Source organism: Lolium perenne, chromosome 3 (genome assembly GCF_019359855.2).
Source record: "Lolium perenne isolate Kyuss_39 chromosome 3, Kyuss_2.0, whole genome shotgun sequence".
NCBI lineage: Eukaryota > Viridiplantae > Streptophyta > Magnoliopsida > Poales > Poaceae > Lolium > Lolium perenne.
The window spans coordinates 151,195,379-151,219,882 of NC_067246.2; the positions used below are offsets into that span (position 1 = coordinate 151,195,379).

The 24,504-nt window shown below is 58.2% G+C and overlaps 1 protein-coding gene across 1 annotated transcript; it reads left to right on the forward strand.

Moving 5' to 3' along the window:
• The first annotated feature begins 6,836 nt into the window (after positions 1 to 6,836).
• LOC139838019 (uncharacterized) lies at positions 6,837 to 7,554 on the forward strand. Its single transcript, XM_071827370.1, has 2 exons — positions 6,837 to 7,130; positions 7,186 to 7,554. The coding sequence occupies exons 1-2, from the start codon at positions 6,837 to 6,839 to the stop codon at positions 7,552 to 7,554; spliced, it is 663 nt and encodes a 220-aa protein (XP_071683471.1).
• The last annotated feature ends 16,950 nt before the right edge of the window (positions 7,555 to 24,504 follow it).

The following is a 24,504-nucleotide window of genomic DNA, read 5'->3' on the forward strand; positions in this document are numbered from 1 at the left end:
TCCAATGCTCCACCGTAGGAACCCTTCTCCAATGCTCCACCATAGGAACCCTTCCAATGCTCCACCAAAGGAACTCTTCCAATGCTCCACCAAAGGAACCCTTCCAATGCTCCACTAAAGGAACTCTTCTCCAATGCTCCACTAAAGGAACCCTACCACCAAGATCCACTAAGGAATAGCTAGTATTGGTGAAATCTCTCTTGGTAGAACTATAGATCGGGGTCTCCTCCACCAATCCTCAAAGTTTGGGCAAGATTGGTTGGATGGGGAAGGAGATCCTCAAGGATTAAGCTCAGCAACAATGGAGGAGAGAGAGAGGGAAGAGATAAAATCGTGTTGGGGAAGAAGGAGCCCTTAAATAGGCTCCTCCAAATCCAACCGTTATGTCCAGTTTTTGCCTAAGCGGTACTACCGCTTCTGGGAAGCGGTACTACCGCTCTGAGTTCGAATTCCCCCAGATCTGGTCAATGGACGCAGAGCGGTACTACCGCTCGAGGTACCGCTCGAGGTACTGCAACAGGGTCCAAACTTTACTGGACTCGAAGCGGTACCGAAGCGGTACCAGGGAGGTACGGCCGTAACTCGTTTACGGTACCTGAGCGGTACCATGGGCGGTACTACCGCTCATGAGCGGTACTACCGCTCCAGGTACCGTAAAGGTACCGTAACCAGTACTGTGGGACGAATTCAGCACAGAACTCAGAGCGGTACCGTGAGGCGGTACCTATAGGGGTAGCGGTACTACCGCTACAGGTACCGGTAGTACCGGCCTGGCTAAAACTGGTTTTCTTCCCTTTTTCTCTCCAACCATGTCACCTCGCTAAACACACACAAAACGAGAAAACCTATCAACTACGCTTCAGTCTTCCGATCTTGACGTGTCCGGCGAGGTCACCGTGCTCTTGCAAATCTAACAATGATACTCAAGGCACACGGTGAGATTACTCAAGTGTTGTCATCAAACACACAAAACTTGGGGTTTAAAGTTTGCTCTTACATTTAGGGTTTAGAAACATATCAAAATACTTCAAACAAACATGTAGGTTAAAAACCCCACACACATGTATGCACATTATGCACATAAGAGAAAGTAATCAAAAAAATTTGTTGGCTCCAGTTTTTGAAATAAGTGAAAGTCCTTTTCTTCTTTTTTTAAAAATTTGAGATGTTACACCGGCCCCCGTTGCCGCGCTTCAGGCCGTGTCTCCCGCGCCCTGCACTCTTCGCCTTCTTGCCCGGTGAACCAATAGACTGATCCTTGGAATAAGGAACAGGGGCCGGCATGATGTTGGGCAGGGCGGCACGGTCTTTGCATCAATGACTCGTTCACTGGACGGCGAGGGAAGAAAAGTGGCATCTGCTGCAAAGTACTCTGCCAATGTGGAGTCTGACGATAGTGGTGATGGCGATTATCATTATTACCCCGGTGAGTCCAATCGTGGTCCGGCCATGGAGAAGAGCGCACGAGACACGGCCACAAAGGAGGCGGCTGGGACTATCGTGGTTCTGTGCCGGAGAGGCAGGTCGGCGTTATTGTCTCGTCAAGGACCCGTTCACGGAACGGCGGCCGGGGAAAGGGGGGCCCTTCTGCAAAGTATAATGCGGCGTATACTGCAACTACGGTTTCTGACCATAGTAATTGTGTTGACCAACAATGTATGAGACATTTATTCCATTTTGTCTTGTGCATCGGACTTGTTGGTCTCACTTTCTTCCACTTTAATCATACTAGGAACCGGATGAAGACCCCGATGCAAGCGAGCCTGGAGGGTAGAGAGGAGGGAGCAAAGGAGGAACCGGATGAAGACCACTTTGTATCTCGAAATTGTGAAATTTGTATGAATTAAGAGTTGTATGTAAAACATTTGACACTTGCCACTATATATGTATCTCGATCGGGCTGTAAGTAATGTGATGATAATGTCTACATTATATTTGTGCAATGTACATGCCATTTATATTATATCTGCATATTTCTATATATAACCTGTATATTGCTATATATAAACTGCATGTGTATAGCAGGCAGCACAAAATCGTGTATAATACAAGCAAATTCTGTGGCGCACTGAAAAGCAATTCTGTGGCGCACGCTTTTCTGTGGCGCACCTAAGCACACGTGCGCCACAGAAACCTTAATTCTGTGGCGCATGGGCCGGTGCGCCACAGAAACCTTAATTTTGTGGCGAAGTTTCTGTGGCGCACCTCCCATGCGCCACAGAATCCATTTTTGGTGCGCCACTGATGAGGCTTTCCCTACTAGTGGTATGACGGAATTGCATTGCATTTGGACAATTCATGCATACATATAGCTAAAATTTGATGGGGATATGCTCAAGGGGGTGCATCAGAAGTCTCACTCGCCGCAGGAGAGAAGGCCCAGGAAGAGATCCAGTCGACCATGGCGACTGGGCCTAAACCTCTGGAGTGGTGACTGGACCAAAGGCCCAGGCGACTGAAGACTTAGATTAATTGAGCACGGGATAACAGATCCCGGGTTTACAACAACTGATATGATTCAGACTTATCCTCCTGTAACCCTAGATCGGGGGTGCCTATATAAATCCCCGAGCTAGGCCCTAGATGACACACAATCCGAGATTGCATCTCACCTCCATAGCTCTCGGTCCTCCACCGAATGAGCTCCCCATTGTAATTCTCCACTCAGTAATAGATCTAGCAGGACATAGGCCTTTTACTCTCCGAAGGGGCTGAACCTGGGTAAAACCTTGTGTCTTATGCACCTCGCTCCGCAGATGGCTACGTCGCCTTGCCCCCGCATCAATGAAGTGTTGCACCCTGTAGTACCTGCCGTGGTTGTATCCACGACAATGGCGCCCACTGTGGGGCATGGGACGTCAAGCCTCTAAGCTGCGGCGGGGCCCTACTCGCATGTCCGTCGGACGGTGGCCTCTAGCAGGATGATCGCCACAGGCAGCTTCTTCCACATCCAGTCGAGCACCTACCACCCGGCTCCGTCGCCTCTCACCCACGCTTGGATGGTGCCGGTCTGCACGATCAACCTCTTCGTCGGGCTCGCTGGCGTCAGCGACCCCGCAAAAGTCCACCCCAGCCAGTTGCACGACCCATACGCGTCGGGCCATCGCGGGAAGCATACGTCAAGGATGAGTCGGCCCTGGAGGACGACGCCGATTCGGCGGCTAAGGCGTCAGTCGCCGGATCCATAGTCGCGGCGTCGGCCGCGGACTCCATCAGCCCGGTCTCCAACCCGAGCGACTACGAGGACAGCTCCATCCTCCCGCTCTTCGATAGCGACTCGGAGCCCGACTCCGTCGAGGCCCCGCGGTACCAGTATCCCACCACCATCCTCATGGCGACCGGGGACGATCCGCCCAATGACCCCTTCTCCACGCCGCTCCCCGCGATGGCAACCGCGACCGAGATCGAGGCGCATCGGGTGGCCTTGGAGGCGCAGAGGAAGAAGGAGCTTGTCGAGTGGCATAAATTCCACGTCGAGTAGGACTCGGCAAGAGCCCTATCGCTCCACCACCAACGCCGCACTCGCCTGCGCATCGAGCGTGCTCAGGGCTTCCCCAATGCCCACCTCAACTTCGATGATCCAAACGGGGAGGTCCGGGTTGCTCGAATCTAGAACAACGGTGCCCTAGAGTCGAGCCGGGCCGTCGTTGATCGAGCGGCGAACGTTGCTCCACCACCACCACCACCACCACCACCAGGGGGCCGGACGATTCCCCCGGTGGAAGTCGATGCCAACGAACTGCCACTGCACTCATCGCTAGTGGACAATGTTGTCACCGCACAAGACGCCCTCGCCAATCTCCCCGACACCGGTGAAGGCGCCCTCTTCATCCAGCACGCCAAGGCCCTAGAGCAGCAGTACGCGGCACAAGACTCCCAGGGGCGGCTGTACTTGCATTCCTCGGCCAGTCGCGCCGCATCTTCTGCAGCTGCGAACCGTGCAGTCGCCTAGATCAGCAATTGCCCGCCCTAGGAGCCACGCGCCGCTCACTCGACCAACAACGTAATCGAGTTGCGCCCCCCACCCGCGATGGTTGCTTCCAACGGCCAGCCAATCGATGTGCACACGCACATCGTCAACGACCAAGCATGGCGTGTGCGCAATCTCCTGGACAACACCTACAGGGGCGAGCAGCCGCACTAGAGCGCATTCGCCCCAGTCGGCCCAGCATGCTTCGGCCCCATGATCAGGGGCGAGCAGTACCCTGTTGGGTTCAAGGCCCCAGTGACATCGAGAAATACGACACCAGTAACAACCCAACGGTTTGGATTGATTCGTACACCATGGCGATGGGCATCCAAGGCTACTCTGACCTGCTCGCCGCCCGATACCTGCCACTCATGATGGATGGGGTGAATCGCCAGTGGTTCGACACCCTCCCCCCGAACAGCATCGACTTGTGGGAGGAGGCTCGCGCTGCCTTCATCCAGCACTTCGCCACTGCGTACACCCGCGCCACCTCCATCGAAGACATGGACCGCTGCATCCAGGGCCCCCACGAATTGACTCGCCGATGGGTGCAACGCTGGCAGGATATGTGCACGACCTCCAGTGGCATCAGCATCGACACGGTAATTTACTGCTTCTGGCGGTGCTGTCGGTACGAGCCACTCGGCGCCAAGCTCAGGCGCATCAGCAGGGATAACATCTCCATTGCTGAGTTGTTCGACATAGCCCAGCGCTACGCCGATGAAGATCCCACAGTCGACTCGGACGACGAGTACGGCCAGCGGCGCAATCACCGTTCCACCCGACAATCGACGTGACGACTATCGATTCAGCACTCTCCCAGGCAGCGGCAAGCGCCGCGCCAACGACAGCAACTCCGAGTTCGTCACCAACGCCAACTATGGACAGCGCGTCCCCAAGTACTCCTGTCGCGATAGCCGTGGCCCACGAGAGGATCGCCCGCCAGGCAAGCGGTTTGACCCACACAGCCTTCTTGATGCTCCGTGCATCTACCACAGCAGAGAGGGCAAGCCCTGGGAACTACTTCAACCTTAAGCAGATCGAGAAATCCCGCCGCTCTAAGGAGAACGGCGGCAGTGACCAGACCAAGGACCGCAGCAAAGACCAGGACAAGCCCAAGGACGACGGCTTTGGTCGCAGCGTCGGGTCCCTCCATACCTTCACCGGGGTCGGCGTCCGTCACGACAAGAAGGTTCTCACGCGAGCGGTGGCTGTCAACGCAGTCGTCGCGGACGTCCCGCGCTGGCTCAACTGGTCCGAGCAGAGCATCACGTGGAGCCGTGAGGACCACGCTCCACGCGTCGAGTACCCAGGGTGAGTGGCCCTAATCGTCAAGCCAAGGTCACCGACTACTGGCTCTCCAAGACCCTTATGGATGGAGGTAGCTCCATCAACATCATGTACTACGACACCTTCCAGCGACTCCAGCTGCCCGACTCACGCAGGAAGGCCTTCCCAATCGGCAAGGTGACACTGCTGATGACATTCGGCACGCCGGCAAACTACCACACCAAGCGGATCTCCTTCGAGGTTGTGAACTTCCATAGCCCCTACCACTGCGTCCTCGGCCGCTAGGCGTTCGCCAGTTTCATGGCCACACCACACTACGCCTACAAAATGATGAAGATTATGGGGCCGCGTGGCATCATCACTGTCCGTGGCGACCCCGAGATGGCCCTAGAGTGCGAGGACAGCGGCGCCAAGATCACCGACACCATCATTGCCTCGGAGCACGACAACACCATCAAACTCGCCAAGTACCCAGTCGACAACAACGACCCCACCATCCTCGGGAAGCCAACCGAGCTCAACTCGTCCTTGCCGACCTTCCAGCCGACGACTGACACACGTCGAGTAGATTTGGTAGAAAATGATCCGAGTAGGCATGTTAATATTGGGACGGGCATATCCGCCCAATAGGAAAGCACGCTCGTCAAGTTCCTCCGTGAGAATCGAGATATCTTTGCATGGAAACCTTATGATATGCCAGGTGTCCCGAGAGAACTTGCTGAGCACAAACTACATGTTGATTCGACTGCGCGTCCCGTCAAACAGACGATGGCGTGCCACCCGTAGGTGAAGAGCGACGGTGCACAATCGCCGAAGAGGTGAATCGGCTACTTGCCGCCGGGTTCATCATAGAAATGAAGCACCCCAGGTGGCTGGCAAACCCAGTCCTAGTGTTGAAGAAAAACAAAACATGGCGCATATGTATAGGTTACACGAGCCTCAGTTGGGCCTGCCCCATGGACCCATTCGTCCTCCCGCGATTCGATCAGATCATCAAAGCCGTCGCGGGCTCGGAATCTCTATGCTTCCTCGACGCGTATTCCGGGTACAATTAAATCAAGATGGCGGTTGAAGATCAGGAGAAGATGGCATACATCACTCCACTCGGCGCCTACTGCTACACCGCCATGACCTTCGGCCTCAGAAACGCTGGAGCCACATACCAGCGATGCATGAACAGTTGTCTCGAAAGCCAAATCAGGCGCAACGTCCATGTGTACATCGACGACATGGTGGTCAAGTTGACTCGGTTAAGATGATCTAATCGCCGACCTCACCGAGACTTTTGCCAACCTCCAGCACTACCAGATCAAGCTCAACCCCCTGAAGTGCACCTACGGAGTTCCATCGGGGCAGCTACTCGGCTACATCGTCTCCAAGCGCGCCATCGAGCCCAATCCGGATAAGATCTCAGCCGTCATGCGCATCAAAAGGCCCGCGTGCCTCCTCGGCGCACAGAAGCTCGCCGGGCGAGTCGCGCGCTCAGTTGCTTCATACCTCGACCCGGCGACAAGACCCTACCACTCTACCGCCTATTGAAGAAGTCTGATTCCTTCAAGTGGACGACGGAAGCACAATGAGCCCTGGAAACACTAAAGAGGCATTGCAGAACGCACCTGTCCTGGCTGCACCACTGCCGCAAGAAACCATGCTCGTCTACGTCACCTCGTCAAATCACGTCGTGAGTGCAGTTATGGTTGTAGAGTGCAAGGAAGAAGGAAAGGAGCAACTCGCGCAGTGCCCAGTGTACTATAGCAGCGAGGCCCTCACCAAGTGGAAACAGCGCTATTCGCAGTACCAGAAGCTGATCTACTCCTTATTCAGGGCCCTGCAGCGACTGGCCCCTTACTTCCACGAGCACCCCATCAAGGTCGTTGCATCGATGCCACTCGCGATATCATCCTCAATGGGTACGCGACTGGAAGAATTGCCAAGTGGCAGTCGAACTCGGCGGCCACAACATCACGTATGAGCCTCGCCACGCGGTCCAGTCCCAGGTGTTGGCCGATTTCTTCGTCGACTGGGAGGAAGTGCAGCAGCGAACCTCCCCGGCGGATTTCAAGAATTGGACCCTCTACTTCTACGTCTCCAAGAATCTCGAAGGGGCCGGAGCAGGCATCGTCCTCATATCCCCAAAAGGAGACACTATGAGGTACGTCATGCAGCTTCAATTCGAGCCCTGCACCAACAACGTGGCCGAATACGGGGTAATTCTCCACGGCATGCGGATCACCAAGGAGATGGGCGCATCACGCATGCGCTGCTTTGGCGACTCTGACCTAGTCGCTAGCTGATGTGGGCATTACCCTTCGGGTAACTAATATTACGCTATCTCCTACGGCCCAACCAGGGGCCCATGAAGATTATCTGCCAACCAATGTGGGCCGCAATGTCGATTCCCGTGAAGAATCTTGAAGAACAAGGCAAGGAGACGAAGAAACAAGGAAAGTTTAGATATAGCACTCTTTGTAACCTAGTCGTACTCGAACAGACCTCTCGAGACCTGGCTCACAATATAAGGGCCAGGAGAGGGGCTACCGAGGGACACAATCAATCTAGCCATAACCACCGCAAGTCGAGAGTTAGGTCATACAAAAATCTAGCTTTGCGTCGAGTTCTTAGTCAAAGCCTTTGGCTACCCCATTGTAACCCGATATTCACAATAATCAAGATCAGACAGGAAGGAAGTATGGGTTTTTCCTCGTCGAGGTCCCCGGACCTGGGTAAATCTCTCTACCCATTTGTTTGGTATCCGATGTCTCGTGTTAGCCTGCAGGATTCCGTCAACCCTAAGCCCCTCAAGGTGGGCATTGCCGAGGAGTACCCTCGACAATTGGCGTCGTCTGTGGGAAATCTGTCGGCACAAGGCACGTCATCAGCATTTCCTGTCACATCAGCAGCGGTCGTGTTGACTTCACCAACACCTTCAAGTCCAAGAAACTCGGTTCGATGTGGATCCTTCGAATACGCACCTTATGTTGAGGCCTTGCACCCGATCTCTTCAGAGTTACGCGGTGATATGGATACAACCTTCGGAGGAGTTCACTTCATCATCGACTCCAAAGGATTTATTCGACTTCCCAGTTCAAACGCGTCAAGCCTAAGGACTTCGGCTCCGGAAACCATCGTACTGCTGACAGATTCGGTAGGTTCACGCAAAACAGTGGCGAAGGCAGAAGTCGCTTCGGTAGCAGAGAGGAGAAATGGAAAAGGCGAAGGAATCTACGCCGTGAGGAAGAAGAACTGGCCGCAAGACGCCGTCGATGGTGCGAGAAGGGTTGTTGCAATCCGCAATTCAGCAAGAATCATCTCCGGAAGCCTTATCTATCGTCCACGGAGCAGCTCGATGCACCATGTTATATGCACTCTTATATCGACCCAAAGGATGGCATTGAAAAGGCCTCTCATTTACTCAGATATTGTCGGCAGTTCATCGACATCCAGCAGTTCTGTGATGAGTTAAGAGCCGAGTCAGAGGCAAGATCCTGCTCTGCGGAAAAGAGCACGGTAGCTTACAACTACCCGCAACAGTATACACCAGGCGAAGATATCTACATACCAACTGAAGTTTACCCTGCATCTCGAGGTCAAGTGAACATGATTCATAAGACCAGTTCATCAAAGAGAGAAGCCAAGAAGTTTTCACGAGAAATAAGAATTGCAGAGGTAGCTATGGCAGAGGTACCCGTATATCGATTGGTCTGACCAGAGCATCCTGTTCAGCAAAGCAGATCACCCGACAGTTGTTCCCAGGCCCTGTCACGCTGCCTTAGTCCTTGAAGCACAGAATGGAGGATATAATATGAGGAAAGTATTCATGGATGGAGTAAGTGGCCTAAATCTCTTGTTTGCGAGCACGATGAAAGCAATGGGATTAGCTGCTGATATGCTGAAAGAATCCGATACTGGTTTCCATGGAATCATCCCAACCCGACCCGCTTACCCCCTCGGCAAAATTTCACTAGATGTCGTCTTCGGGACTCCAAGCAACTTCAGAAAGGAGAAGCTCGAGTTCGAGGTAGTTGATTGGGAATTGCAGTATCACGCTATCCTTGGCAGGCTAGCATTCGCGAAGTTCATGACGATTCCTCATTACGCATATTTGAAGCCAAAGATGCCAGGCAACAATGGGACAGCACTAACTGTTCATGGGAGTTTTTCTCATTCTGATAACTGCGACGGGGAATTTCAGAAGATCACTCCCAAGTTTGGAGTCAGGGACGAGCTCAACGCAATCGACGCAATTACTGATCATACACAACCACCTGCCGATAATCGAAACACCATACCCGACGAGTTCGACGTCGCGAAGGAAGCAAAGAAACATCAAGTGCACCCCTCTGACCCGAAGAAAACGGTGAACATATCGGCGGACCTTACTACCGCATAGGAAAGCGCCCTCATCGAGTTCCTCTGTGAGCACTAGGAAATATTTGCATGGGAACCATCCGACATGCCAGGTATTCCCAGGGAACTTGCTGAGCACGCCCTTAATGTTGACCCTAAATCCAAACCGGTGCAGCAAACATTGCATCATTTTTTAGAACCAAAAAGGAAAGGCATTGGCGAAGAAGTAAATCGGCTCCGAAAAGCTGGTTTTATTCGAGAGCTCAAAGAAGCCGAGTGGGTAGCCAATCCAGTGATGGTGCCAAAAAAAGGATACAACGGCTCTTCGCATGTGTACCGACTACACAAGTCTCAACAAACATTGCCCCAAGGATCACTTCCCGTTACCTCGCATTGATCAAATAGTCGACTCTACAGCAGGTTGCGATCGCCTCTCTTTCCTCGACGCATATTCAGGATACAATCAGATCAAGCTCAAGGAGGATCAGGAATTAACCGCGTTCATAACTCCACACGACGTTTACTGCTACAATGTAATGACCTTTGGATTAAAGAACGCAGGTGCAACCTATCAGCGTTGCATGCAAGCTTGCCTAGGAGAGCAGATTGGTCGTAACATCGAGGTTTACATTGATGACATCATCCTCAAAACCAGAAACGCGACCACGCTCATTGACGATTTAAGGGAAACCTTCAATAATCTTGACAGGTACAAAATCAAGCTGAATCCAAAGAAATATTTCTTCGGGGTACCGGGAGACCAAGTACTCGGTGTCGTGGTATCGTCACGGCATATGCCATAGGGTGGCTAATCGAAGTGGTTCCTGAGGGATCTCACGGCGGTATCCGGAAGCGGGTATGGGCACGAGCGACACGGCGACGTACCCAGGTTCGAGGCCCTCCGGTGGAGGTAAAACCTCTACTCCTGCTATGAGTGTATATGACGATCACACAGTACAGTGGTGCTCCTAGAGCTGTGTCCGGCTGGCCCTGAGAGGCTAAGGGAGACGATGGTCTCTCTCACAGGGCAGCTCTGTAGGTAGGTGAAAGCAATAAATGATCGATCGTCCCTGCACTAGAGGGGTAGTGCGGCTTATATAGGCACCGGCACTTTACACATAAGACCCTATAGTCTACTAGCCGGCTTGGCCGGCTTCGGCTTCCGCTCCTTCCCGAGGTGGTGACGTCAGGAGTGGTTGAGCATCGTGGCCTGTCCCATCCGGCTGCCACGGTCAGCGGTATGGAGGAGGTGTCCCTGTCGCCGTCAGCCACTGTAGCCAGTACGGATCGTCGTAAGCCCTGACGGCCTGTCCGGCGCGTGGCACTATTGCTCCACCGGTGCCCGCGCTTTACGGAAGATGGAGTCAGCGTGGACTTTGGGAACCCGGATCACCAACCCGGTTCCTTCCAGTGCAAGACTCGCCAGCCTCGAGTCGGTCTGAGGTACAAACCCCAGTCGGATATGGCTTGTAGAAGCCGGCCCAGCTACAGCATTGGTGGCCGTAGCCAGGCCGACTAGGATCTAGAGCCAGCCGGCTTTCGGACCAGCCGGCCACGGCACCAGCCGGCTGCTCCTCAGCCGGCTTTTGCCGCGAGCCGGCCAGTGGCCAGCCGGCTGCTCCGCGTCCATTGCCCTATCCGGGGTCTTCCCCCCGACATTAGCCCCCGAAGCTGGCAAGGTCCTGCGTTTAGAAGGACCTAGGCAGGTTTTCCTGGCTTCTCCGATATATTTGATGGCACTTGGAGGGGCCGACTGAGAATTTCCATTCAGCCGGCTGCGCCCTCATCCGGCTCGTTCCTGCCGGCTGCTCCCCAGCCGGCCGCTTTTTACACTTGTACAATTTTTGCTTTCTCGCAAGATCTGATGGCGCCTCCGCCTTGCTGATGAATTTCGGCTCGAGTGGAACTTTTGGTCCGGCTCCGGCTTGCGGCGCGCCAGAGTCTCCGCCGCCTCGGGCCCTGCGCCCGACTTGACGGGTCTGACGCCTGGCCCGGCGGTCGGTTCGTCTGGTCAAATCACTGTCCCTCCGGATCCGGTGCGGTAGTGGGCGACGTGGTGTGGCCGTTTTCGATAACCGTCGTGGACGTGGGAGGAGTTACGGCGCAGTTACGGCGCAGTAAATCCGGCGACGTGGGAGGAGTTACGGCCCACGACCGCCACTTGGAGGCCAACCGCCCGCGTCGGGTGGCTATAAATGCCGCGGGGGAGCGCCTCGAGGCGGCCACTTGCCACTTCTTCCTCCTCGCGCTCCTGCTTCCATCGCCCTCTGCGCGCTCGAGCTTGCTGCTGCTCCGGCGAACTCCTTCCGCTGGCGAACTCCGACGGGCGAGCCTCCACCGATCCGCCGCCGCCACTTCGTCAATCCGGCGCCACGGGGCCACGCATCTCGACGGAGCGTCCTCAGCCGCCGTTGTCGCCGCCGCGGTCGCAAGGTTCTTCCTCGCCGTTCAGCCTCTCCTGGTCATCTTCTTCCTCGTCCTCGTCAATGGCGTCCCCCAGCGGATCGTGGAGGGGCTCCTACATGCGGGAGGACGACATCGAACGCCTGGTGCGCCTCCGGCGGATCCCGCAGTCGGTCATCACGCGGGTGCCCGGCGAGGAGACGGAGCCCGAGCCGAGGGACGGCGAGCGCGTCGTCTTCGGCGCGCACCTCGACCGCGGGCTGGGCCTGCCGGCTTCAACGTTCTTCCGGCGATTCCTCGACCACTTCGGCCTCCAGCCGCACCACCTGCCGGCCAACGCGTGCGTCCTCCTGAGCTGCTTCGTAGCGTTCATGGAGGCTTACGCCGGCTTGTGGCCCGACATCGACTTCTGGAGCCGGCTCTTCTTCTTGAAGGCGCAGACCAACGACGGCCGCCTGCGAGCCTGCGGCGCCGCCTCGATCTACACCCGGCCTGGTACGCCTTTCCCCAAGATCCCCACCGTCGACTCGGTGAAGAACTGGCAAATGTCATTCTTCTATGTGCGCAACGAGGGGGAGCTCGTCGACCGGATCAACCTGCCGGAGTTCAATCCGGCTCCTCGATCGGCCGGATCAACTGGAGCCACAACGCCCGCTCGACGGATCCGGACGCGGAGGTGAACCTTCTCTGGGACTTCCTGGCGACAGCCACCGGTGGCGGGCTGACTGCCGAAGATCTCCTCTGCACCATCGCCGAGCGCCGGGTGCTGCCGCTCCAGATGCGCACCCACAAGATCGGGCACATGTCCGGCCGGTTCGATCCGAACCGGACGTCCAAATGCCGCTCACCCAGGCCCAGGTGGCCCGCCGGGTGAACCCCAGCACCAAGCCGAACCTGGCGGAGGACTGGAGCGACGGGCCGGTGCCTGCGACGGGAACCATCCACCGGCGCGGGTAAGCTTCGTGTCTTTGCCATTTTCCGGCTTGCGGCTGCGAGGCCGACTTCCCTTTTTCTCCTGCCGACTTCCGGCTTGTCATATGCTCATGTTTTTTCTGTCTTTCTAGGTTTTTGAGCGCCAGAACGCCGAGGACGGCGACCTGGCGACGAAGAGGTGGACGCCGGATCTCGTCGATCCGGCTGACCAAGCCGGCGACCATGCCGGCGACGACGACCTGCCGCAGGCGCCCGATCTAGGCGGCCAGGGGGAGCACAATCCGCCCCCTTCACCAGAGCACCAGGAGGAGGAGGAGCCGGCGACGTCCGGCACGGGGCCAATCCCCGCCGTGCCTCTGCGCGCACGAGGCCGCCAAGCCCCACGGCGACTTCGGCGCCCAAGGGCACGAAGAGAGCCGGCTCCACCGCCGCCGCGGAGTCGAGGGCGAAGAAGCAGCGCCGGCAGCAGCCGAAGAAGGTCCCGGAGCAGGCCGGGTGAGTTCTCTCTCGTTTTCTTGTTTGATTCCTTTTCTTTCCTTACTTTCATGCTTACCATCTTTCTGTTTATCCGGCTAGGGCCCCTATCAAGTTTGCCCAGGGCGGCGGCTCCCGGCAAGCTCCGCGCGTTGCGTCGCCGCTTCCGCGCCAGAGGAGGGAGCAGACGCCACAGCCTTCCTCGCGCGCACCTACGCCGCCGCCGCCTGCGACAGGGGCTTCTTCCTTCGCCGTGCCGCTGGCCTCCGCGCCAGATCGCGGCACGCGGGTCGAGCCAACGCGGCAGCCGACGCTGGACGACATGTTCCCGCGCCGGACGCCTCTTCTGGACCCGGCCCGGCGGGGCCGGGCGGGGCATGCCGCCTTCAACCGGAGCCGGAGCTGGCGGGGGCTGCTCCACGGAACCGGCGGCCCCGGCGAGGGCTGCGCCGCCCGCGGCCGGAGCCGGCACCAGGCCCACCGTGGTGGAGCTGGACGAGAGCCGGAGGCGCCCCGAGCGCCGGAGGCAAGCTGGGCCGGCTGGGCCATCTGCTGCGCCCGGAACGACGCCGCCGCCGCGGCCGAGCACCGGAGGAGCCGGCCGGGCAGAGCCGGCAAGGGACGAGCCGGCGCGCGCAGGGACGCTGACTCGCGCGCGCTGGTGAGGACGGAGGGCCCAGCGGGCCCGTCTGAGGGCCTTCATGTGGCCAAGGGTGCCCGGCTGGTGGCTGTGCCGTCCGCCTCCGACTCCAGCTTCGGCTCGGCAGGAACCATGGAGAAGGCATGGCATCAGGCGAATTCCTGCGAGGTACTCAGCCGGGAGGGGCAGCCTGGCACGGCGCCCATGAAGATGCTTTTCTCCGGCTATCGCGCCAGCCCCAAGACCAAGGCCGCCGAGACCCTTGCCCAGCTGGCGACGCTGGAGGATGCTGAGAAGGTGTGTTTTCTTTTCTTCTGCGATTTTCTTGTCCTGGTAGCCCTCCGAGACGTGGGCCGACTGCCTGAAGCCGGTCCAGGTTTCGTCTAAACAACTGATTCTTTCAGACGGTTGAGGAGCGGCGCACCTTCTTGTACAACCAGGTGGTGACCAGCTACCACCGGGCCAAGATCGAGCGGGCCGCCTTGGCTCGTGAGCTGGAGGTCGTCAAGGGTGAGCTCTACGCTTCTTTCGACTTGATGTCTTATTTTCTTTTTAATCTTGGTTGGCTGATATTTCTTTCCGGCCGCCTCGCAGCTGAAGCCGCCAAGGTCCCGCAGCTGGAGTCGGATCTCCGAGCCGCTCGCGCCCAGTGCGCCGAGAGCGAGGAGGCGGGCCGATCCTCCGCCGGCAAGCTCAAGCTGGCTGAGCAGGAGCTGACGCGGCTGCGCCTGCTGGAGAAGAACCATCTCACCGAGCTTAACGCCCTCAGGACGGCAGAGAAGGAGAAGGTGGATGATCTGAGCCGGCGGCTGACGGAGGTGGAGAAGCAGCGGCTTGCGCTGCAGGAGGAGGTCACCGCCAAGTCCACAGAGCTGACGGCTACCGCCAAACGCTGGACTGATGACTTTAGCGCGCTTGATCGCGGCTTGGCGGGTGAGTGCATCTTTATGTTCCTTCCCCTTGCCGGCTTTCGGCTGTCGACTGCCGGTTTCGTTGGCAGCCGGCAGCAGAAACTTCTGATTTCTTTGCTATCCTCATCTTCGGGCTGGTGACAGTCGGTTCTTGCCGGCTGCCGCCAGGCTTTTCCTTTTGGCTTAGGACTTCGAAAATTTGCATTTTTCAGCTTATTTCGGCTTTGACGGTTTCCGACTTGCCTCTTCTTCTTGCAGCGGCCTTCCCGGAGACGCAAGACGCAGCTTTGGCAGCCGTTGGCGCCGCGCGCGACTCCAGGAGGCAGGAGACCGGCGAGGGCAGCTCGGAGTACTTCTCCATGGAGGACCACCTGGCGTCCATGGCTGCCCGCATCGAGCCCGTCACCAAGCTTGGCTGGGAGCTGCGGAAGGCGGCTGAAGAGCTGGTGCCCATGCTGTGGCCTAGGGAGGCGGCGCCGCAAGATATCTCCGGCCTCATCTCCTCGATGGAGCAGGCGCCGGACCGCTTCCTCGACTGGAAGGAGTCGGCCACGCGCGCCGGTGCCGACATGGCGCTGTCCTTCGTCCTCTCCTGGTACAACGAGGTGGACCTGGGGCAGCTTGAGTTCCGGCGAGCCGGCGTGGAGGACAAGCTCCCTGCCGACTTCAAGGCCGCCCGCCTTGCCCGAGCCAGCACCATTGCCGACTTCGTCGACAAGACGCTCTTCGTCGCGGACCCGAACCCTCCTCCGTCCGATGGAGAATACATGGATGACGAGGAGGCGGAAGACGTGCCTGAGGACGACCCGGCAGCCGGCTCCACTGATGCCCCTCCGGCTTAGATTTCCTGCTTTTCAGTTGTTCTTTTGCAAGACAATTTATTAAATCCCCGGGATGCCGGGTGCAGATGTAAGACAATATTATCGCCCTTTTATTAAGTCGCATTTTAGTGTGTTTGTTAATCATTTGTGTGCCGAGTTGCTTTCTTTCGACTCGTTCGCTTTTTCCCATCCGCCCCACTCTTTGGCTGTGCCCTTGCCGGTCGTACGTCCGACTTGCGATCCGTCGCCGGGTCAAGAGCGGGCCGCTGGGTGAGGCCGACAGTATTTCAGTCAAACGAGCTGAATTCGGCAATCCGGCACTTTATGAAAAGTTGCAAGTCAACTCGCTTTTACTCTTTCCCTTAGTCGTTTTTCGCGTGCCGGCTCCCTAGGCCTTACTCCCGCCAGCCGGACAGCCGGGTTGCGGTCTGTAGCTGGTCGGAAGCCGGCTGTCGGAAACCGGATCACGTTACTGAGCCGACCGCGTGAGAGGGTTCAAGCCAATTGGCGAAACAAGGTAAAGTATGCGAAAAACTTGTCGGAAACGGCGCTCTTGGCGCAAGCTTTTTCATAACTCACAAAAGGGATACAAGGGATACATACATTCCTGCTCTCATGCGTAAAATGGGCGGAGTAACCTGACATTCCAGGGACGTTTAGTCTCCTCGTCAGCCTTGTCCGGCTTGTTTTTCTTAGCCTCTTGAGCATCTATGAGATAGTAGGAATCATTGCCTACTGCCTTGCTCACGATGAAGGGACCCTCCCATGGGGATGACAGTTTATGCTGTCCGGCTGTCCTCTGGATCAGCCGGAGCACTAGGTCCCCTTCTCGGAATGCTAAGGGCTGGACCTTCCGGCTGTGATAGCGTCGGAGGCTTTGCTGGTAGATGGTAGATCTAGACTCAGCCAGCAGCCGGGCCTCTTCGACCAGGTCGACTCCATCTTCGCGAGCTTCTTTGGCTTCGGCTTCTGTGTAGAGCTTGATCCTTGGCGCGTCATGCTCGATATCAGTCGGCAAGACGGCTTCGGCCCCGTATACGAGGAAAAATGGTGTGAAGCCGACTGAGCGATTTGTCGTTGTGCGCAGGCTCCACAGCACACTGGGCAATTCTTCAATCCAGCAGCCGGCTGCTCGCTCGAGCGGCTCCACCAGCCGGGGCCGGATGCCGGCTAGGACTAAGCCGTTAGCCTTTTCCACTTGTCCGTTGGACTCTGGGTGTGCCACAGAAGATAGGGCCATCCGGATTCCCATTTCCCCGCAATAGCGAGAGACGATGCCTTGGGATAAGTTGGTGCCGTTGTCGGTGATGATGGTGTGGGGGTAGCCGAATCTCACAATGATTTCCTTGAGGAATGTGACGGCTGTGGACCCGTCCAGTTTCTTGATTGGCTTGGCTTCGATCCACTTGGTGAATTTGTCAATCATCACCAAGAGATGTGTCATGCCGCCTCGCGCTGTTCTGAATGGGCCCACCATGTCCAAGCCCCATACGGCAAATGGCCATGTGATGGGGATGGTTTTCAAGGCGGAAGCCGGCTGGTGTCTTTGCTTTGCGAAGCGCTGACAGCCGTTGCACTTCTTCACCAAATCTTCTGCGTCTACGAGCGCGATCGGCCGATAAAAACCGTGCCGGAAGGCTTTGGCCACTATGGCTCTGGATGAGGCGTGATGTCCGCACTCTCCTTGATGGATTTCCCGTAGGAGTTCAATCCCTTCAGCCGGCTCGACGCACCGCTGGAACACCCCACTTACGCTGCGTTTGTACAGCTGGTGGTTGATGATGGTATAGGCCTTGGCCCTTCTCTCAATCTGCCTGGCCTGGACTCTATCATCAGGCAGCACACCGTCGGTGAGGTAGGAGAGGAATTCTTGTGCCCATGAAGGTACGCATCTTATCTCGAATACGCTGACCAACAGGGCCTCCTGCGTGGGAGCTTCCGGATTCGACTGCATGGTCGCCGGGTCCGGCTTGCTAGCCGGCGGGTTCGGCTTGCTAGCCCCCGAGTTTGGCGATGAAGCCCCCGGGTTGGACTGAGAAGTCCCCGGGTTCGGCATGCTAGCCGGCGGGTTCGGCTTGTTAGCCCCCGACTTGGGCGATGAAGCCCCCGGGTTCGGCTGAGCAGCCCCCGGGTCAGCCGGCACGAATATTGAATCCGAGTCCGGTGACGGTATGATGGACGGCTTCTTGAGAACCGCCAAGGCGACACCCGGCGGGATGGCTTGCCGGGTTGAGCCAATCTTGGATAAGGCATCAGCCGCCTCGTTGTTTGCTCGTGGCACGTGGTGGAATTCGCAGCCGTCGAAGAAGCCGGATAACTGTTGAACATGGAAGCGGTATGAGGCCATGTTGGCGTCCTTCGCGTCCCAGTCGCCAGAGGCTTGCTGTATGACCAAGTCGGAGTCGCCGAAGCAGAGTATGCGACGCACGCCAATCTCCTTGGCCAGCTTCAGCCCATGAATGAGTGCTTCATATTCCGCCACATTGTTGGATGCGGCGAAGTGGATCTGCAGGACGTAGTCCAGCCGGTCTCCCTTGGGAGAGGTGATGACGATGCCGGCTCCCAGGCCATTGCGCATTTTCGAGCCGTCGAAGTGCATCTTCCAGTGTGTGGAATCCGGCACAGGCGGCAGGTACTGCATCTCAGCCCAGTAGACGAAGAAGTCGGCTAGGATCTGCGACTTGATGGCTGTGCGTGGCTCGTAGAGGATGGTGTGGGCAGCTAGCTCCAGGGCCCACTTGGCAACCCGGCCGTTGGCATCCTTGCTGCCGATGATTTCCGCCAAAGGCGCTGTGGCAACCACCCTGATGGGATGTTCTTGAAAGTAGTGCTTGAGCTTCTTGGCCGCCATGTACACGCCGTAGGTGACCTTCTGGTAGTGGGGGTAATTTTGCTTCGACTGGGAGAGCACTTCGCTGAGGTAATAGACTGGGCGCTGGACCAGCTTCTCTCTGTTTTCGGCTTCTTTGCGCTCCACCACCAGGACAACGCTAACCACTCGGTTGGTGGCTGCGATGTACAACAGCATCGGCTCCATTGAAGCCGGCGTTGCAAGGATTGGCGCGGTTGAGAGCACGCGCTTCAAGTCACGGAAGGCTTCATCCGCCTGCGGTGACCAGACGAATTTGTCCGCCTTCTTCATTAGTTGATACAGGGGCAGTGCCTTCTCCCCCAGCCGGCTGACGAAGCGGCTCAATGATGCCTGTCTGCCAGCAAACTTATGGACGTCCTTGAGGCACTGCGGCAGTTCCATCTTCTACAGGGCACTTATATTGTACGGGTTGGCTTCGATCCCTCGCTGAGAGACGAGGTAGCCGAGGAGCTGGCCAGACGGCACGCCGAATGTGCACTTGGCCGGGTTGAGCTTCATCCGGAATCTTCTCAGATTGGTGAAGGTTTCTCTCAGGTCGTCAAGGAGGGTAGGCATCTCCTTGGTTTTTACAACGACATCATCCACATATGCGTGAACGTTTCTGCCGATTTGATCCTGCAAGCATTTTTGCATGCACCTTTGGTAGGTGGCGCCTGCATTTTTCAAGCCGAACGGCATAGTCGTGTAGCAGTAAGCCCCGTACGGGGTAATGAACGAAGTCTTTATTTGATCAGCCGGATTCAAAGGAATCTGGTGGTAGCCTGAATAGGCATCTAGGAAAGACAACAGTTCACAGCCGGCAGTCGAGTCTATGACTTGATCTATGCGCGGCAGGGGAAAGGGATCCTTTGGGCACGCCTTGTTCAGGCTGGTGTAGTCGATACACATGCGCCAGGAGCCGTTCTTCTTCAACACCAGGACCGGGTTCGCCAGCCAGTCCGGGTGCAGCACTTCCATGATGAAGCCGGCAGCTAGGAGCCGGGCGATTTCTTCACCGATGGCCTTCCTTCGTTCTTCGGCGAAGCGCCTGAGAGGCTGCTTCACCGGCTTGGCTTCAGGCCGGACGTGGAGGTGGTGCTCAGCCAACTCCCTCGGCACACCCGGCATGTCTCTTGGAGTCCATGCGAAGATGTCCCGATTCTCACGGAGGAAGCTGGTGAGCTCGCTTTCCTATTTCTTTTTCAAGCCGGCACCGATGGTGACGAACTTGTCCGGCTGCGCCGGGTCCAGCAGGATCTTCTTGGTGTGGTCGGCCGGCTGGAAGTGAGTCGTCCCAACCGGGTTGCCTGCAGCCGGCATGTCTGTCTGCACGGCTTTGGCGAGGGCGACGGCGTCGTGGATGAGCTGCTTCTCGGTGGCGATGACCAGCGTCTGGGCCATCCTGGAGCTCTGCGTGGCGCAGTCCATGGAGCGGCGATAGTCGCCGGCTACGGTGATGACCCCCTTGGGGCCAGGCAGCTTCATCTTCAGGTACCCATAGTGGGGCACCGCCATGAACTTGGTCAGGGCCGGCCTGCCCAGGAGCGCGTGGTAGGGACTCACGAGGTCCACCACCTCGAACTCGATTCTCTCGGTGCGGAAGTGGTCCGGCTTCCCGAACATCACCTCCAGCGTGATCCGGCCGATCGGCTGGCAGCAATGGCCTGGCACGATGCCATGGAAGACGGTGGGGGTGGGGCGCAACTCGGCCTCCTGGATGCCCAGCTTGCGGGCGGTGTCGCGGTAGAGGATGTTGATGCTGCTGCCGCCGTCGATTAGGACGCGCGAAAAACGCACGCTGCGCCGGGTTGTGCCGATGGTGGGGTCGAGGACCACAGCGTAGCTGCCCGGCTTCGGCAGGACAGCCGGCGTGTCGCGGCGATCAAAAGTGATGGCCTGCTCTGACCAGTTTAGGTACTGGGGGACCGGTGGTATGACCGCGTTGACCTCGAGGGAACGGCGCTCTTGGCTCGTCCTGTCCTCGGACTCGGAGGTGAAGATGATGTAGGTGGCGTCTTCAGCCAGATACCGGCCGCCATGGTGCACTTGGTTAGCCTCGTGGTGCTCGAGGTTGGCGTTCTCTGCGCCGGCTTGGCCACCCGGCCCGCCGGCTGGTGGGGGCGGAGGGGGAGGCGGTAGAGGTTCACCGCTTGTCAGCCGCTTCATGAAGTGGCAGTCGCGGGTGGTGTGGTTGGAGGGGTTCTTGCCGCTGTGGTATTTGCACGGCGAGTCGAGCATTTGCTCAAAGGTGTACTTCGGCTTCCACTGCCGGTCTTGCTTCTGGCGGCGGCTGCCGCCTGCCGCGTTGTCTGCCACGGCGGCTACGTGGGCGGAGCCGTACCGGCGGTCCGGCTGGTCGCTGTGACGCTTGCCGCGGTAGTTGTCCCGCCGGCTGCCATGCGAGCCGCCCTCGGCCGGCTTGTGCTCAGCCGGCCTGTTGTTGTCCCGCCTTGCTGGAGCCGGTGAAATATCAGCCGGCGCCTTGCCGGCTTCCTCTGCCAGCGCGTACTTGTCGGCGATGGCCATCAAGGCGGCCATCGACTTGGGCTCGCTGCGGCGTAGCTTGTGCCACAGCATGGTGTTGGGCCGGCAGCCGCCCATGAAGAAGCTGATGGCTTGCATCTCGTGCACGCCCTCGCAAGAGTTGCGCATCTCGCACCAGCGCGTCAGGTACGCGCGATCCGTCTCGTCGGGGCCCTGCTTGCACATCTCGAGCTGCTGGGGGCGACCCGGCCGGCGATAGGTGCCGGTGAAGTTGCTGATGAAGGCGGCTTCGAAGTCCAGCCAGCCGTTTATGCTGCCGGCTGGCAGGTTGTTGAGCCACGTGCGGGCGGAGCCGAGTAGCATCAGGGGGAGTAGCGCACAGCCCAGCGCTTGTTGCCCTTGGCGATGCCAACTGCGGTGGAGTAGTCCTGCAGCCAGTCCTTCGGCTTGGCGGTGCCATCGTACTTGGGGGTGTCGCGCGGGAGCTGGAAGCCGTCGACCATGGGCTCGTTGAGGATCCGCGGCCCGAAGCACTTTGGGCCGGCTGGCCCCTCCTCTTCCGCGATGCGGGATTGAACCAGCCGGTCGAGGCGATCTCGGGCGTCGGCGGGCTCGATGCGCGGGCCCAGCCGGGAGTGTGCCGGCTGGCGCGCGCCGCTTGCTTCTGGAGCCGGCCGGTGATGACGGCGGGGCCCGGAGTCTTGCTCCTGGTTCCGGCTTGGAGGGGGTCGGCTGCGGCTGCTGCCACTCGGCTGGTGGCTTGGCCGGCCCGAGCTTGCGTGCGTGGCCCGGGAGTCACGATGCCGGCTTGGTCCTGGGGAGGCGGACTCGGCCGTGTCCCTGGCGCCTTCCTGTCGTTGCCTGCAGCTCCACGAGCGTGAGAAGCTGCGGGGCGTTGACATGCACAGGGTCGGCGATCTGCCTGTTGGCTGCGTTGAGCAGCTCAGTCACCCGCCTGGTCTGGCGGCGTAACTCTTCGCCTTCGAGGCGGTTCAGCTCTTCCGCGGCGGCCTCTGCCGCGCGCACGTTCTTGTCGGGGGTGTTGTAGACGGGGAGCTCCGCGGACGGAGCCGGCGAAGGAGCGCCGTCGCGGGCGATCTCAGCGCCAAGGTCGCGGCCCCTGCGGCGGATATGGCCGGCTCGGCTTGGCTCGTCGCCGCCTGGAGTGAGGCCGTGGGCGCGGTTGTATTCGCGCTGGGTGATCTCCATGCGGCGCTTAGCAGCAGCCAGTTCTTCGGTTTGCTTGAGGAGGAGCTGGCGGTGCGCCTCCAAGTCCGCCTCGATGGCGGTGGGGTCGGCACCGGGCGTGAGCGGGGTGCTCGGTTTGCCGGACTGCATCCAGCCGGGACGGTGGTGGTGGCGCTTTCGGGCCCGAGCCGGAGGCGTTGGGGTCGAAGTTGCGCTCCAGGTCGGGGCCGCGCATGCGCGGGTTCTTGGTGGGGAGCTCGTCGCCAGCCATCATGACTTGCACGACGGCGGGGCTGGCGGAAGCGCTGCTGCCGACTCGTAGAGGAGGGCTAGCGCAGCGCAGCACCTGCCGCGGGTAGCGCGGCGGTGCGACGGTGGCGACGTAGACGTCGAAGCCGCCGAAGGAGATGACGCTGCCGCCGGCTGGGAAGGGGCGGTCAGCGAAGCAGCCAGCGTTGTCGCTGACGCAGTTGAGGGAGCCGAATCTCCAGATCAAGCCTGAAGCGACTCGCTCGCCGGTGGTGATGGTGAGGCCCGTCCGGATGAAGACACCGGCCGAGGATGCTGAAGGCCCCACGGTGGGCGCCAAATGTCGTGGTATCGTCACGGCATATGCCATAGGGTGGCTAATCGAAGTGGTTCCTGAGGGATCTCACGGCGGTATCCGGAAGCGGGTATGGGCACGAGCGACACGGCGACGTACCCAGGTTCGAGGCCCTCCGGTGGAGGTAAAACCTCTACTCCTGCTATGAGTGTATATGACGATCACACAGTACAGTGGTGCTCCTAGAGCTGTGTCCGGCTGGCCCTGAGAGGCTAAGGGAGACGATGGTCTCTCTCACAGGGCAGCTCTGTAGGTAGGTGAAAGCAATAAATGATCGATCGTCCCTGCACTAGAGGGGTAGTGCGGCTTATATAGGCACCGGCACTTTACACATAAGACCCTATAGTCTACTAGCCGGCTTGGCCGGCTTCGGCTTCCGCTCCTTCCCGAGGCGGTGACGTCAGGAGTGGTTGAGCATCGTGGCCTGTCCCATCCGGCTGCCACGGTCAGCGGTATGGAGGAGGTGTCCCTGTCGCCGTCAGCCACTGTAGCCAGTACGGATCGTCGTAAGCCCTGACGGCCTGTCCGGCGCGTGGCACTATTGCTCCACAGTGCCCCGCGCTTTACGGAAGATGGAGTCAGCGTGGACTTTGGGAACCCGGATCACCAACCCGGTTCCTTCCAGTGCAAGACTCGCCAGCCTCGAGTCGGTCTGAGGTACAAACCCCAGTCGGATATGGCTTGTAGAAGCCGGCCCAGCTACAGCATTGGTGGCCGTAGCCAGGCCGACTAGGATCTAGAGCCAGCCGGCTTCCGGACCAGCCGGCCACGGCGCCAGCCGGCTGCTCCTCAGCCGGCTTTTGCCGTGAGCCGGCCAGTGGCCAGCCGGCTGCTCCGCGTCCATTGCCCTATCCGGGGTCTTCCCCCCGACACTCGGGTACTTCATTTCAACACGAGGAATAGAAGCACACCCCTTAAAGATTAAAGTTGTTCTCGATATGGAGCCACCAAGAAGCCTACAGCAAGTGAAACAATTGGCAGGATGACTGGCAGCTCTTAGCAGGTTCATCACAAAACTAGGAAAGAAGGCCTTACCATTCTACCAACTGATGAAAAAATCTGAAAATTCGAGTGGACGGCAGAAGCACAAGATGCCTTCGACAAACTAAAAATAGTCCTGTCAACCTCCCCGGTTCTTGTAACACCAAGGGATAAGGAGCCAATGCTACTTTGCATAGCTACAACTGTTCAAGTCGTCAGCTCCGCCCAAGTCATCGAACGAGAAGAAGAAGGAAGAGTACATGGTGTGCAACGCCCCATTTATTACATTAGTGAGGTGCTCATGCCCGCGAAGCAGCGGTATCCTCACCATCAGAAGCTGGCGTACGTGGTCTGGAGGGCAGCACGAAAATTACGGCATTACTTTGCAGAACATCCGATTGTTGTCGTTTCCGAAGCCCCATTGGAAAATATACTCACCAATCCAGAAGCGACAGGCAGGGTATTTCAATGGGCCATCGAGCTAGCACCACATGATATAATCTACATCAATCGAACAGCAATCAAATCTCAAGTTCTTCCTGACTTCTTGGTTGATTGGATCCAGTCGCAAATCCCAGCAGCACCCGACATGTCGGGCTCTTGGACA

Coding starts and splice junctions, on each gene's coding strand:
- LOC139838019 (XM_071827370.1), top strand. CDS start 6,837: ATGAGCCCTGGAAACACTAAAGAGGCATTGCAGAACGCACCTGTCCTG. Junction 7,131..7,185: donor TCCACGAGCACCCCATCAAG/GTCGTTGCATCG, acceptor CGCGACTGGAAG/AATTGCCAAGTGGCAGTCGA.